Here is a 16,777-nt window from a genome sequence, read left to right as displayed (position 1 = left end):
ACTTTTTAACCAAACGTAGTTTTTATACTTTTGCAAAGTGATGATGTTTGTTTTATTCATGTTTGGCATCCCTGTGCTACACATAGTTTAATATATATATATAAATAGATCTTGTACTTTTAATGCTTCACAGCAGTATAAATATGGTGATTAAAAGTAAATGTAAAGTTTTCACTGAATACCAGGGTTAAACTTTCTCACCAAGGACCAGAATCAATACAGAACTGGAGAATTCTGAATTATTAGTCCGTCCAACACTGATGTAGGAATTTTTAACATCATTCAAAATAAGTTTGACTCCCTTGGTCTTACATTTACCCATAAAATCTTGACTTTTTACTCATTTTTCATTTCATCTTTGCCTTTGTTAATACTGGTTTTCTCATTTCCTGTGAAACACTTTGTGCATGAATAAAGATCATTAGAATTCCCAAACAGAAATCACATTAACGATCTAAAAAAAAAAAAAACACACCCAGAGAAAGAAAGAAATCCAAGTGGAAAAAGCAGCGAGGTGATTTAATATATTATAGTTTATTACTCATCACAAATGTCATCATCATTAATTATAAATACATCAGTTGTAGATCTGAAGGAATGAATTCAATTAGCTATGATTTTATTTCACTTTCGCCAGAGATAGAGAGAACAGAGAGGCGTGTAAACTTAAAAAGACAGGAGAGACACGGGGAGGAGAAACGGCGGAAACACTTCCGTCTTGTGTTTTGTCTTGATTTTTTTTTTTTTTTTTTTTTAAATACGAGCATCGGCGGAGTCGCAGATGCAGAAATGCAAAGTGGACCTGGCGGAAGCGGCTCGTCCGGTTCAGACGGCGACGTCTTCGGACCACGTATTGCTCTTTAATAAGTGTCACAGTCGCCACCGGGTCTGAAACCCGCTGCCACACACACACACACGCGCGCACACACACACACACACACACACACACATACGCACACACACACGCACGCACGCACATACACGCACGATGGAGGAAGGTTTGCATAGATGTGTTCAGGTTATCCCACACTACACTGATCTGTGTCAAAACAAGAGGGGAGAGTGTGTGTGTGTGTGTGTGTGTGTGTGTGTGTGTGTGTGTGTGTGTGTGTGTGTGTGTGTGTGTGTGTGTGTGTGTGTGTGTAAAAGACAGCCGTGTGAAGACCTGAAACACGCAGGAAAACAGATGATTATGAGGACAAGATGGCTACAATTACACCAAAGTCCCTCTAATCATTAACTATGAAAACGGTACAGTTAAAGAGCATCAGGTTGTTTTTTTTTGTTTAGTTTTTTTTTTTTTTTTTTTACCTTCGTTGCCATCAAACGGTTTTACACTAAACTATCCGGCACGTTATATACTTGACGGGGCTCAGTGCCTTTTCAATGTATGCATAAATATGTTACAGTACAGAAACACTGAGTGTAAATAGATTAGGGAGTTAGTCCAGAAGTCATCATGAATGTTACGACGCAACTCGGTGAAAACGGACGTCACTTAAGATCTTCAGTTCAAAGTTCAATCTATTTCCTTTTTACAGTACAAAGAACTTCTTCCACTCCCAAAAAAAATCATCCGTCTGGATGGATTAAAGGTGCAGTATGTAACAGTTTGTGGTAGTTTGAGGTGGTTGCAAAATACTCCGCGGTGTAGAAAACGACCGGGTGATTTATATGAAGTGATTTTTGGAGTCACTTGGGTTTTCTGGCTGTGGGAGAGAAAGAGGTGGACAAAAGAACAGGAAAACTCCCCGCTGACGCTCAAAGGTTCAGTAAGAAGTGCTCAGAGATGCATTAATAGTCATTTTGTGTGCTTCACCAGGTGTACTTCACTTTTTACTGCTCTGGATAGAATAGAATAATGAGCCCAGCACGGCTCGCGGTGGCAAACAGGGTGAAAAAACGAATCTCAAACACCAGAGTGTCACTGTCAAATGTTACATAATGCACCTTTAAAGTCAAAAGTTTGTTCTCCCGGAGGCCCGTTTGGTTTCTCGATTCATTTTCCTTCGCGCTCGCGTCTTTAAAGTTTTAATACTGCACTTCAGCAAGACCGGAGACTCGTTCGGTTGATCGAACCAACAATGACGGTAAACAATAGCAAAAGACATGCAGAGGACTCGACGTGCAAAGAAAACAAAAAAACCACTTCATATGATCCCCCTGCGGCCGCGGCCGCCATCGTTCCAGTCAACCAGGCGTCTCGCACTCATAGAAAAATACTCAGATCCAAAGTAAGAATAATAATAATCCATAATATACTATATTTGATTAAATTAACCACTTTGTACATAAATACATGAGATCAGAGGTTAATGCTACATTGGCACCTCCAGTCGAGTGGCTTCCTATAGGTCCTCGCCTGATCAGACACGCTTCTACGTCGAAACACGAAAACCCGAGTGGAGGACTTCAGTGGCGCTCTGTGACCAAAATCACAAGTGCAAACAAAAAAACAAAAACAAACAAAAAAAAACAAACCTTCATTTAAGATACTTCAGATCACATTCTTGTCGGGCGACTGAACCGAAACACCTTCACACCGATTACATTTCTATTTTTGTTCTATGAAGTAATACTAATTTTTCAAACCAGGGCAGATGATCTGCTGGACTAAAAACTAAAAACTAAAAAAAACAAACAAAAAAAACAAAACATGCTCCCAAATCCATGAACTCACAACTGCTGCATTGTGTTTGTTTATTATTGAGGTTACTACCGGAGCGAAATGACTTGTAGAGTCGTGTGTTTGATGTGTGCGTGTTGAGACAAGGGCCTGGAAACTGTCTGGCTCTTTTTAAGGCCGGATTTTAACATATTGGTTTGTTTTTGTTTTAACCCTCAGAGTCGACTGGAAGGCTTGCTCAGCCTGCGAGTCGAGACTCAGGGTAGTGAAAACCCGCGGTTACTTAAAAGTCTAAAAATGAAAGTCTAAATTTACAGGTCCTTGTAGGCGCAAACCAAACGCGTCCATCTCCAAAAAGTTAGAATGGATTTATGATGCTGCTCCGTTTGTTCGATCATATTCTATTTGGTTTTTCAAGATGTACCGGTACGTTCTCGGAAAATCTCTTCACAAACACACGAGAGTCATTCTCCTTCGCTTGCTGCCACAGTTTAGTTTCCTCCGTTCCGTCTGTGTCTAGGAACTCGGAGGCCACACATTAAACGTTAACATTTCAACTACAGCTACTAAGGCACACACTCACTCACAACACTTAACATGACAATAAATACATCCTCAACCACATTACTACGGTTTTCGTCTTCAGTGCCGGTTGTTTTGAGATGACTCCTCCTCCCAGGTAAGGAGTGTTAACGGGATCCTATGGTCGACGTATTTACACCACCCATGGCACCACGTCTAATTCTGCAGAACGCTCGCGTCGACAATAACTACGGTCGATTTATTTCTTCAAAAAAAAAAAAAAAAAAACAAACAAGCAAGTTGATTAAAATTAAAGAAGAGAATTAAAAAAAAAATAAACTAAAAGAAGAGGACTGCGATCCACAGCCTGGCGCTCCAGTTGAAAAAGGAAAAACGTCCCATTTAAATAAAACTCAGTGGAAACAAAGAGAAGCGTCGAGCTCGAGGCTGAAAGCCTCCGAGGTGCTTTTAAAAACGTGATCCAGTTTTTCTCCACCAGGTCTTGAGTCTTCAACATGATGTGTGACACAGGAATCCTCCCATTTCGTTTTAAATCAATGAGTCCTTCTGTTTCTGGGGGGTCTGCTGCTCCCCTGACCTATTTTTCTTTTCAAGATCCTGGAATGAAAACTAGGCCGAATCTTTCGCTGCTGTGGCTCCATTTTTGTCCTCAGCCTCTCCTCCTCCTCCTCCTCCTCCTCTGTCTTTCTTCTTGGATCCTTTCTTCTTTTCTTTTTCTAGCCGCTCCTTCTCCTTCCTGAGCCTCTCTTTCTCGGCCTTCTCCTTTTCCTTCTTATCCTTCTGCTTCTTCTTCTCGTCCTCCTTCTCCTTCCTCTTGTCTTCTTTGCTCTTCTTCTTCTTCTTTCCTTCCTCCTCCACGTTGGGGGCGTCGCCTGGCGGCGGCGCCTCCTTCTTCGGGTCTGGACACGGCACCAGCGGGGCGTTGTTGGCGGTGGGAGAGGGGATGGTGGGGGTGATGTGCTCGGAGACGATGACGGGGGAGGGGGACAGCGTGCTGGGGGGCATGGGCGGGGGCGGGGGCGAGGAGACCTCCATGGCGTCGGCGGGTCCGCAAGGCGGCGCGGCCGCGCTCCCGGCCAGCGGGCTCTGGACGAGCGCCCGCTGGCCGGCCCCCGGGGGGATCGGCGGCTTGTGGTTGTGCCCCCGAATGGGGCCGGACGCCAGCGCGGGCGGGGAGCGGGGCGGCAGGCCCTCTGCCCCCGACGGGCCCGAGAAGGAGCCCTTCTTGGTCTGGGAGTGGAAAGGAACCTTGGACTTGCGGAAGCCGGGCAGCGAGAGCAGACTGGACGAGGCCCTCAGGGGCCCCGGCGGCGGGATGGAGCTCCCCAGGAAGGAGAAGCTGCCGCCCGAGCTGATGGAGGCGGCGCGGCGCTTGTACTCGAAGATGGCTCGCGTACCGTGCAGCCGGCGGCCCGGCTGGTGAGTCAGCTCCCCTCTGGACTCCCGCCACTTCCTCACCTGGACGCTGCACTCCCGCTCGATCAGCGCCTCGGTCACCGGGAGCACGTTGACCTGCGAGCGGGCAGACAGGGGAAGTGAGGCGCATGCAGCAGGACGCAGTGACTCAGAAGTCACGTCTCGGAGTAAAAACAGAAGCAGGATTCGTTCGAGTCCACCAACACACACACACACACCCACCTCTTGTACCAGCATGTCCTCTCTGATCATGTCGGGGGAGATGTTTCTGAGAAAGCAGGATTCGTTCGAGTCCACCAACACACACACACACACCCACCTCTTGTACCAGCACGTCCTCTCTGATCATGTCGGGGGAGATGTTTCTGAGACGCTCCATCGTCTCGTACATCCCCTGAAGCTCCCGCAGTTTATCCACAGAACCGAGCATCTGCTTCAGGAGCACCAGGCCCACACGAAACACGATCTTCACTCCTGAGATGAGAGACGTGGATCAGGACACACCAGGAAACACTCAGAACACGTGTCAGGATCGTCATTTAGAAACTCAGTCAGTTGACCTGAACTTGGGGTTAATACGAATCATTTTGTCCTTTCACATCTGCGAATCTGAGAATGTACGAGTCATTTCAAAATAAAACCACTTCAGGTTAAAGTTAATATATATAATAAGTTAATCCTGAAACGCCTCCATCTATTCTATCGATATTCAGTCGTCCTTCATTCTGGTCTGGATATAGAGGACTACCTTCACAGAAGAACATGTCCCACACACGCAGCACGCTGGACCAGGGTAAGGTCCGAGAGAAGATGCACATGAACCACTCCGTCATGTAGAGGATGGGGTCAATCTTGAACTTCTTCAGGTGGCGGTACGCCATCGGACACGTGCGCCGCAGCAGAGAGAAGAAGATCTCACCGTCCAGCTGGATGGCTTCCTGAGGAGCCGAGAGGACGGGTCAACAAAGACAAGCGGCGCATAGAATTAAAAATAGAAGAAGAAGAAGAAGAAGAAGAAGAAGACGGTCTGTTCATCCACTCACCAGTCCAGCGCTGTAGTAACCTGGAAGGTACTTCTCACATATCTGGACGAGGCACCAGAAGGCTTGCTGTGAGACACAAGAGACATTTTTATTCCTCATAAAAAGAAATGCTTGCCGTTACCGTGCAAAAATATATGTTGGACTGGAATTTGTTTTTACATTCCAGTTCTTCACCAGTGATTGTTTACATGTCTCTGTCGATTCTCAGAATTTCATTAATTCTTTAATGGCTCTATTACTTTGACACCGTCTTTCTCCATCAGCTCCTGTGTCAAATTTCACAGTAAAAGCATCCAATGTGTTTTGGATGCGTAATCCGATTTTTATTTTTTTTAACTCCAACTCTAACTCCATGTCAACGTACATTGTGTGTATATGATCTTGATCCATGTGTACCTAATCTGATCATATTTTCCACATGTTGACTTTTGAATTGCTGCAGCTTCACCACACGCCCACGCAAAACACACCTTGATTCTTTTTAAAAGCAGATGTAAGAAAATATCTCCAAAACCTTTGCAGTTGTTTTTATTTCACAAACATGAGTTTGTTTCTACAACTGTGAACATGTTGGGAACAAGCACACATTTTTTTTTTTTTTTTTAACAGTCGCACAGATTTCTCAAACTCGTCTCTACAAATTAGGAAGTGTGAGAAAACGGCTTTCAGTAAGTCTGGTTTTCATCCGGCAGCTTCTGCACTTCTTTTAGAACGTCTGAAGACAAACATCGATGCTGGACTGGGAAGAGACGCTGCGTTTCAACAGATTCTTCTGTTATGAGACCAACAAAAAGTGCCAAATGCTCATAACTTGGTTTATTGCAGGGAAACTGGACGAATTTAGCAGCGAATTAAGTGTGTTAAGTGTGCAACACCCAAGCAACATACACACAAAAGAAATTGTGATTTGAAGCCAAGTTGTATGTTTCCTTACAGTTTCCTGTCTCTAACAGCAATAAAATAAAATAAAATAAAATACATCAAAATAAATCAAAATAAAATAAAATAAAATAAAATAAAATAAAATAAAAATAAATAAAATTAAATAAAATTAAATAAAAATAAAATTAAAAAAATAAAAATGAAAATGAAAATGAAAATAAAAATAAAAATAAAAATAAAAATAAAAATAAAAATAAAAATAAAAATAAAAATAAAAATAAAAATGTAATTGAATTATACGAGCATTGCACACTGATTGAAAATAACAGAAGTAGACGAGGACATGGCTAAATACACTTGTCTCTTGTGTTTTGGGGAAATATAAGAAGTTGGTGTTTCTCACTCGGCCCACTCTCATTCGTTGTGCTCTCTCTTGAAAAATGCGCGAGAAGAGAGCTAAAAACACAAAAGAGACCGAAACTGGAACAAAAACATGAAGATGATTCTCTAAGCAAAGCGTGGGCTCGTTAAAATAAACAAAGCTTGTAAAATGTGACTCACTGACATTAACTCTTCATCCTGCTGGTGCTTTGTTCTGGCACTGCGGGTGTGAAGACGAGCTTAATGTGACGCATGCTCCGGGATGAAAGTCTGCTGGGTTTAATTAAGGTATCAGGAAACTGAAGGTCGTTAAATGTATTTATTCTTTGATCTTTGAAGACCGCAAAAATAATCCTCCTCACTCTGAGAGGGTCAAATTAGACGACGACGACGTTCTACCACAAGAGCGAATGAGAATTATGGTGACGAATTTAATGAAAATAACTGATCGTAAATGTCTCTAAAGCTGCAGTTCAACCGTAGGAACTTTTCCCAGGATCGCAGGAACTTTGTGTGATTTGACTGCTCGTATCGCGGGGCCACATTTAGTTGAGGGTAAGACAATGGAAAGGTTCAGGGGAGGGATTGGACCACTGCTCACTGTGTTCCATTTTAAGCGCCATATTTAATAAAGAAACAAAGATTCTTCAGTTATGTGCCATTTTTCTTCCTGTTGTGCTTTGATGAAATGAAGGGCTGAATGCAATAAAGTTGGATCTAAAACAGCACAGGTTCAACCGTCTCCATGTTTACAGTCTTTTAAAAGGAGGACGCCAGCGTCTGTGTGGCTTTTATATATTCAGTCTTCTCATCGATGTGTGAATACTTTTCCCTACGTCATCAGCTGGACCGGCAGAATATTCCTGGGACTTTAAGCCGTAGTGGAAAACAACAGACACACACACACAAACCTTTTTAGTTCCTTGACCTGAAGGTTCCAGGTACTTTTGGTTGAATTGTGACGTAAGTTGACTCAACCATAGTGCAGAGTATCACCATGACTCTATGTGGTTATAAAGTTGTTATAAGCTTCATATAAATACTCAGGTGCTTTGAATCTCACCTCAGCAGGCATATGCATAAGCAGCACAGCAGCCACCGGAGCCTGGGCCTGGCAGTAACCTTCATCAGGCTTGTAGATGGTGTAGGCCTTCAGGATTCGGTACAGATCTTGTTGTCTGGAGAAAAAGGAAATAAAATCATCCACTGAACAACCAAGAAATTTCGCATCCATGAAATGAATCCAAACTGTTACGCTGAATGGTAAAAGCCCTTTTTGAGGGCTGCATTTGATTACTGTAGCAATATTATGGCCCCCGACAACGTTTTGAGTGAAAACACATTGATTTTGCATTTTAGTTTCAGAAATGTTTTGCATTCACATGGCAACGTTTTGAAAACGACGTCTCTCTACAAGGAAACAGCGAAAACGCTGAAAATGATTGAGTTTTCATGTTGGGTTACTGGTGGGTGTCGTTGCTTGTTTTTGTAATGAAACCACACACACACACACACACACACACGTGTGTGCAGAGAAAAACACACTGTAAACATTAACAATGGGAGAACACGGACAAGTTGGACTGTTATTACAGAATATGGACTGGGAGTCATGCCACTCTGGAGGTGAACATTGTTGTTACTGTCTATCTATTGAGCATGTGCAGTTGCAGCGTTCCCTCCGTATCCACTTTGGTCGCCGTTTACAAAAAGTACCTTTTCAGTGGCTCCGAGCACCGTGTAAACCGACACCCAAAACTCAAAGAAAGTTTTGCTTTTTCACTTGAAAACGTTGTCGTGTAAACGGGGCCTGATTCCCTTGAATCCCGCAGTGGCAGATATGCGCAAGTAATCGCAGTTTTCAAGCTGATGCAGATGAACTTGAGATTTAAACAAAGTAAATATGTCATTAATTAATAATGAAGGTATGTATAATTAAAAAAAAAACTTGTCTTCAAAATAATAATATTTGATCTCAGTGGACTATTTCTCAATTTGTCTCCTTGATTAAAGCAATGTTTTGAGATGGCAAACATAATTTTTTGATGGTATCCATGATATCCGTCACATTTATTCTAGTATAAAAGTGTTTGTGTGTGTTTTTGTTGAGTATTTTTACCCGTGGCCACCACGAGCTGCAAACATCTCATGAAAGGGGAACTGCCTGTGGAGATCCTTCTCTATAATGTCGAGCCACTTGGCCTCCCCCGGCTCTCTCTCCAGCTCCTGCAGGGAATCAAGTCAGATGCACATTTTATAAACACTTGTGGAGTCAAATTTCATACCAGTAAAAAAAAAAAAAAAAAAAAAAACAATTACAGTGAGATTAAACTGCAAAGCCCTTTCCGAAATGACATTTGCGAGACTAAACAATGCATCAACATATGAACCAGGAGAGAAATTCTTGCTCAGATAAAAAGGAGAACAATAGCGAGTGAACCGTTGAGCCCCGGGCTCAGTGCAGGCCCGACCCTGCAGCGTGGATACACAGGCAGCGCCCTGACAGGCGGGATTACAGGTCCTGATAAGAAGCTTACGGCTCACCAGGTTTGCCCCCCCCGAGCCCACAGCACCCCTCAAGCTCAAATTGCCCCACTCAGCCACTTTGTAGTCAAATCCAAAATGAGTCAGCCGTGCTCATAAACTGCTCGCAAATCAAAACAGATGCAATTAGAAACAAAAAGAAAAGTCTCTTTAACAAAATACAGTTCAAGAATACATTTAAATTTACAGGCAATTTGACGACTAAAACAAAAGAAGAGTGAAATTTGTCCTCTGCATTGAGCCTATGTGGCGCCAGAGGAGCGTTCGGGGGTTTGGGGGCTCTGAGGATCACAGTGGCGGTGATTAGAACGAGGACACGTGGCGGCTTTTAACTCTCCCCAATGAAATCTCGTCCGGCTCCATTGATTCAAATAGCTAATGAAAAAGCCTCTTAAAAAAAAAAACCCAATGACTATAAACAGTTTCTATCTCCAGGCAGGAAAAGTCACAACCTCCACATCGACTCGCGTGTATTTTCATTCTATTCATTCGCGCTGTCGGCAGCATCTCATTGTTCAATCATAATAAATACTTCAAAGATTCCACTTGTGAAGGACACAAAGGATGGGCGCAATAAATATCTGCCAGTTGGCACAACAAATTTTAGTCGTAGCTGACCAACTGTCATGCAGCTGTCTGCCACGAGTCGGCGCTGCAGAGCCGTCAAGACAGCAGAAAACAAAGCAGCGTGGAGGTCATGTCAGGGGGGAAAAAAGAAAAACTGCACGGGATCAAAGATCAAGCTCATTAAACTCAAGTATTTGGATATTAACCTGCACACGACCGAGGCTGCTTCTGCTGCTACTCGCAATGCTCGGCACACTCAGGCTAATTGGACATCGTTTACCCTGAGACTTGGGAATTCTTGTGATTTCAGGACCCGATCTTATGATTTGGAGCCACAAATCATAAAATGTTCCCCCCAAAAAAGATCATAACAACCAAAGACTGCGTGAATTCTGAGCCACTGATGGGGGGGAAATACAGTGGCACATAGTCGCCGTTGTATCGGTTAACAAGATCGTGTAACTCAACGGTAGGACCTTGACCTCGAAGGCTAAACCACCGCAGGACTTAATGCAACTACGCGGGACAGATATCAAATTATGTTCACGGACGCCAGTTTAGGACTAGATGGATTAGTTCAGTGAAAAACTAGTGATCGGATTGTCGTCATTTCAAATTGTATTAAACACTAAAAAAAAAAGAAGAGATTTAAGAGCAGCAAGGCAACACTCGTTTTTACTTGAAGCGAATACCAAGACGGTGTAAATCCAACGGACAAGCTTTCTGAGGTGCGGTGACATCAGTGCCAGTGACAGTGATACCTCGAATTTTCCCGGGTTGGCCAGTAGAAGATCCTGGCTGTTCGACAGCAGCTGCCATGCTTTGGCTCTGAGAGAAGACGGGACGCCCTTCCGACAGCGTAACTTCACCTGGAAACACACACGCAGACGGACAAGCAGCTGAAGACGCCGTCCGCCTCTCGCAGGATTCAAACAGATCACACAGATCCTGCCGCGAGGCCGGGGCAGCGTACCTTCTGGAAACGATGTTTGACCCACTTGTCCCAGTTAGCGAACATGTCGAGCCATTTCATCTCCCTCTGTCGGGCAACTTCAACTCGCACGTCCTTATCACTGCAACAATCAGCAATGAAAATGAAAACTAGCGATAGTAACGCTATCGTAAAAATAGGAGGGAGACAGACGGACAAGAAAGATGGAAAGAGACAGAAAATGACAAAAAGAAAGATGGAAAGACGGGCAGAAAAAGATAAAACAGACAGAAATAGGGAGAAAACGACAAACTGTGGAAACACAGACAGAAAAAGACGAGACAGAAGACCTACAAATATAACTAAATACTTCACTGGAGTTAAATACACAAAAACGTACAACATCTAAATAGAAACATTAAAGAAAAGGAATAAGCTTCACACTTGTCTACCACCAACTCGAGAACATTACCAAATAAATTATGTGTGCATATTTATCCGTCTCAATCTTGATTTTGTCTGTGGATTTGACTCAGACTTGTTCTTTTTACTATTTATAGCTGCACTATTTATTCATGTTAGGACTATTTTTAGAGCTTTTTTTTTTACCGAAGCATGAAGAAGGACTGGTTTCTATTCTTGTAGTTTCATGCATTTTACCAGATTACAAACAGAGAGGCAATGACGGAATATATTCTGTTCTATCAGCAGATAATGCTCACGTTTTAAATGTGAAAACGTTTGTACATTTACGTTAAGTTATCTCATTTGTGTTGTTCTGGTTCATAAAAACTAATTTGACTATTTCGAGACACACACACACACACACACACACACACACACACACACACACACACACACACTGTTGAGGTTTCCAGTCATAGTTTTACTGCTGATAATATTTTGTACCATCATTTTCATACACATTTTTAGTCTTTATTGATTTGTGTACATAAGCGATTACTTTTAGTGTTTTGTCAATGAATCTCTTTGAATAACATCTTCCCGCTTGAAAAAGAGCAACATTATCATCGTGGATTGATTGCAGTGCCTTGATTTGAGGAGTCTGTTTTTTAAGCGATAAGAACATCTTCTTTATATACTCATGTTATGACTCTACATCAGCGTAATAGAGTACTACATCCTCTTTTCTCATGTATTAACCACAATGTGCTGAAGAACTCCTCCATCCATCTCGGTGACCAGAACACACTGCCACGACTCAATATCAACCAATCAATAAAAATGTAATTATTCAGGAGTGGAAGGGCAATTAGCTGGTCTGAAAAGTGACAGAAAAGAGGAAAGAGGGAGGAACGGAGCAGATGGGAGTGAGAGGCGATAGCACAGAGACACAAAGTCAGTACATATTGAGTCACTGAGCGCCCTCAGCATTATCTGAGTCAGACCAAGGGGAGATAAAGGACGACAGATATGTATAGAGCGGCAGAGGCGAAGAGGAAGGCAGGAAACGTCCAGGGGAGGGGAGGATCTCCTTGGGTTGGATGACGCGAAATGGCGAGTTAAAAAGGAAGATAGTCGGGCAGCATTTAGATTATTAATCTCTGTACGTGATCTAATGGAGCCTCACATGATGCTCAGAGGAGACACATGCAAAGAGACGAAGCTCGTCTTCACACTCATTCCCAAAGACACACTGAAAGGTTTCACAGTGTCATTAGAACATTAACAGGTCCATTTAACTTTATTTTTGCTTTTTTTTTTTTTTTTTTTTTAATAAGTTTGTATCTTAAGGTGCAAATAAATGAAGCTATTACTTACTTACTACCAAGTATTGTTGTTGCTGCAGCTGACAATGTTGTTGCCGATATCGCTGTTATTGTCATTGTGGCCAAAATTAAAACTGTTCTGTGGCATTAACATTATTATGGCTCATGTTAATGCATTAGTTGTTGCTCATGTTAATGCTGTTATTGATGATGTTGTTAGCATTGTTTCTGCTGTTTTTCATGGACGTTAATGTTGTTGCTGACTTAAATCTTGGTGATATTACCGTTACTGATTTTACTGCTGATGTCAAAAACATTCATGTCGTTTTCTTTTCGACAAGGAGGAGTGCCAGACGGCTAACTGAGGTCTTGAACTTACCCGCTGTCACTGTACTGATTCCCACCCAGGAAGCCGTATTTATCAGTGCGTCGGACCGTGAGGCCGTTGATTTCGGAGTCTGAGCCCACTGAGCTGCCGTCCTCTCCCAGTCCGGACAGAGACTCCAACGTCCCCGACATCAAGCTGGCCGACTCCAGGTAGCTGAGTGTGTCGGGGGCCGGCCTGGGGTTGGGGTTAGGCAGCGGGCAGGAGAAGGGGGGTTCATGGATCAGCAGTACCGGGGGGCTGGGGTGCTCGACCCTGGTGGGGGTTGGGGGCAGCTCTCCCTTCCAGGCTTCCAGATTAGGCTTTGGGGACACAGGAGGAGGGTCGCTCTGACGGTTTTGTGCTTGTTGGGGCGGCTGAGGTTTTTCCTGATCAGCCAAGGGAGTGATTTGGGTTTGGACCGCCGTCACCGGAGCATCATCCGGGACAGGGTTTGGGTTCTGGGAGACATGCACACTGGGGTACAGGTTAGGAGTAGGATTTCCATCAGTGGAGGAGGACGCTTGAGGTGCTTCGCCCAGAGCTGCCGGCTCACTCGCCTGTGCCGGGGTCTCAGTATTCAGGGTCTCAGTGTTCTGGAGCTCTGCAGCAGCCGTGTCACATAATGTTGTCTCCTTAATGACATGAGCGCCAGTCTCTGTATCATTCCCCGTTGACTCCTCCAGTTGTGGAGCAGCTCGATGTACCAACGACGGGACGGGAGGCTCAGCGGCGAGTTTGGGAGGGCTTGGAGGTGGCTGCGGAGTGGAGGCCAAATCCGTCAAGGCTTTGTCATTGTATAAGGAAGACTTTGGAGTAGGCATCTCCCTGGCTGTCTCTGGAGCAGGGCTGCTGGAAGCAGGGAGCGGTGCAGGGGACGCAGGGATGGATGGAGCTGCGTGAGGATCGCCCAGTCCAGGTGGCGATGGGGATAAGGTGGAGAGCTCAGCCATGGCTCCACTCAGATCTTTCCTTCGCAAACACAAAGATAAGAAAAGTGAGTTTTTAATCTCATCAAAGAGCCACTTGACCGCAACAACAAACAAAATCTGCAGCTGACAGGAAATTACTGCATTTTCCCCTTTTAAACACTAATATAAGATGATTGTGATATCTTCCCAAGTGTGATTAAGCAGATGAAGACATAGTTTAAAATATGTTAAAAACACTGCCATCTCAAAAATGTTTACAACCTAATATATGGAAACAACTTGCTTATTTACACACACTCAGTATATGTGAATATTGGATTTTGCTTGGCAGAGTACATTATACTGTTACTGATGTGTACAAACGCTAACCTGAGCAGGTGCAACTTCCGCCAACAGGCGCAAACACAAATGACAACAACTTCCAACTTCAGGAGGAAGTTTTTAAGCATTTAAAACACCCAACAACTGCTGTTTGAACGACACTGAGGCCGTTCACATGACCGTAAATATCAGATGATGGGAATAATCTGATGCAACACATTTACATGCAACTTACAAATCTGATAATAGAAAACTCTGGTTTACATTTTTCAGTCACAAAATATTCAAACTTTGTTCATTTAATCCATTAGATTTTGATCTTTAGATCTTTTGGCCTGTGGGTTCTTCCACCCATTTGACATGTAATTCTTCTTTTCACTCAAGACTTGTCTTCATTTACTTTCTGGCCGCTACACGTCATGTTTGTCTTATTTTTTTTCTGGCTTGACCTGTTACTATACAACTTCTGTTTTTTTCCCCAATACATGCTCAGATAGAATAGAATGAAAAATACTTGATTAATGGTGTACATGCACAAAAGGAGTGGAGTATGGAGGAGAAATCAAGCTGTGAGCTCATGGTTGATCATTATCAGATAAAACATAACACATTATAGAGTTCACATGATCCCTTAGTAATCTGAATGCCAGATAAATCTGCTGTAAATGTTACAGATTCAGTGAACTTCTGTCGGAAGTCAGTGAAGAAGACCCATAAGCGATACTGGAAACACACAGTCTCTTCAGAGCTTAGTTTTTGATGTTATTCTCAATGACAAACCAACATGTCTACACTTTTTATAGTTGATCAGTTTACACAAAATATCAAGTTCAAGTTTATTGCTATATGCACTCAGAAAACGGATTATTTCTGTGCCGTCCACAGAGAATGCAAACCGAAAAGCATTGTGCAAAAGAAAATAATGCAAGATAGGTAAACAATATACAAGCCGAGTGTGTAGTATTTTCAGGAGTGGTATCAAAGAAGTGAAATTGATGTACACATTCTAATATGCAATTCTCGAAAAAAACAAAAAGCAAACTCAAAGCCCTAACAGATTAGCTGTAATTGAGTTTGAGATAATGAATGAACACACAGCCACATACAGTAAACGATGCATCGGGCTCCATTATTTCCTCTTCTGCTGCAGATCATGACAGAAGTGTGTGAGAGTAATTCAGGAACTTCATACATCAAACAAATGGGTTCGAGTTGGTTTTAATGTGATGTTCTTTGACCTGCATACTGGTTAACAGAGCTCCGTTTGTTGTGGACAGTGTGGCGGTGGCAGTTCCCCTCCCTTGCAGTATCATTCCATCGGTATTTACCAACAAAAGACAGGCACGGCGATCCAGGATTTCGCTGATGTAGCAGCTCGGTGTGAATGTGTGCGCTCGGCTGCATGCTAACAGCTAATAACACCGTATCCTCCCCAGAGGCCTCGGCTCAACTTCCCGATTCAGCCCACAAGGAGCAGCGGTTTACTAACAGCTAATAGCCGCTACCCTCCCTCACGCCCTCCCTCCCTCCCTCCCTCGTTCGTTCTCTTCCTCCCTCCCCTCTCCAGCCTGTCAGGCCCTGGACAAGCCCGGTCCACGGCCTTGTCCACCCCCGCTGCCCCGGTCAACGACAACTTCAACTCCGCTCTGACTCACCCACGACCGGCGTGTCACTGATATCCGTCCGCCTGGAGAGCCAGGGGGTTCCTGTCGGCGCGTTCCCCCGCCACAGCTCCGGTTCCGTTACCGCCTCCGTTTGAGAGTGGCGGGGCGAAAAAAAAAGTCAAGCCCCCGGAGTTGAGACGGTGGAACGCGGGGGGGGGGCTGGAAGGAGAAACCGGAGCAGCAGACGTCCTGGAAGAGCAGCGAGCTAGCGGGCTAAGTTAGCGGCAAGCGGCTGTTAGCCTCGTTAGCATTAGCGCTCCCGGCTAAACGTTTCCGTTATCTCACAGAGACACGCGGAGCCGCTTCGAGCATCCAAAACACACCCAGGCAGCCTTTCATTCTCAAACTGAAGCTTCGTCTGCGGTAGTTTATCCACGCAAGGCGGCTCAGGAGCATCCAGCACACACAGTCCGCACAGCCCGCATTTCCTCCTGACAGCTGCGTGCGCGCTCGCGTCAATGTCGTCGAGCACGCTCACGTACAGGAAACTCCCTATAGATACTCAGTTACTTTGATAAAGTACAGCTGTATTATTACTCATTTTGAATACACTTAAAAAAAACCTATTATATTGGAATTACAAGTAAAGTAATTGATAAAAGGGTTACAAAAATGTTATATAATTGCATGTATTTTACCTGATAGGTAGTAATATAAAAACAAACAGCTTTTATCAATTGTGACATCTCTGCTAAGAAGAATTACTTTTAAAAGAGTAAAGATGTCAGTTACGTTCTATATTGGTACATGTATTATATCTGATTACTTGTATTTACTTTCATTCAAACTGTTTACTTCCCTACCATTTTACAACAAATATCTGTAGCTTTTAC

General features: G+C 43.7%; 1 protein-coding gene across 1 annotated transcript; it reads right to left on the bottom strand.

The window, feature by feature from the left end:
• Positions 1-1,271: 1,271 nt before the first annotated feature.
• On the bottom strand, positions 1,272-16,396 carry tbc1d10b (TBC1 domain family, member 10b). Its single transcript, XM_080487115.1, has 10 exons — positions 15,936-16,396; positions 13,043-13,999; positions 10,976-11,075; positions 10,764-10,871; positions 9,011-9,117; positions 7,955-8,069; positions 5,629-5,694; positions 5,334-5,523; positions 4,905-5,059; positions 1,272-4,681 (listed from the first exon to the last, which is right to left on the bottom strand). Exons 2-10 carry the CDS (start codon positions 13,978-13,980, stop codon positions 3,779-3,781), a joined length of 2,682 nt encoding a protein of 893 aa, XP_080343241.1. The 5' UTR covers positions 13,981-13,999; positions 15,936-16,396; the 3' UTR covers positions 1,272-3,778.
• Positions 16,397-16,777: the final 381 nt, after the last annotated feature.

Source organism: Lipophrys pholis, assembly GCF_963383615.2.
Source record: "Lipophrys pholis genome assembly, chromosome: 19".
NCBI classification, from domain to species: Eukaryota; Metazoa; Chordata; class Actinopteri; order Blenniiformes; family Blenniidae; genus Lipophrys; species Lipophrys pholis.
The sequence above is the reverse complement of the archived record's forward strand: the minus strand, read 5'-3'. Positions and strand labels throughout refer to the sequence as shown.

Bases quoted from the DNA above. Each gene is read 5' to 3' on its own strand.
- tbc1d10b (XM_080487115.1), bottom strand. From the start codon at position 13,980: ATGGCTGAGCTCTCCACCTTATCCCCATCGCCACCTGGACTGGGCGAT. The intron at 10,872-10,975 runs GTACGCTGCCCC...GTGTGTTTCCAG, and splicing joins TCAAACATCGTTTCCAGAAG to GTGAAGTTACGCTGTCGGAA. The intron at 5,695-7,954 runs GTGAGATTCAAA...TGTGTCTCACAG, and splicing joins TTATGCATATGCCTGCTGAG to CAAGCCTTCTGGTGCCTCGT.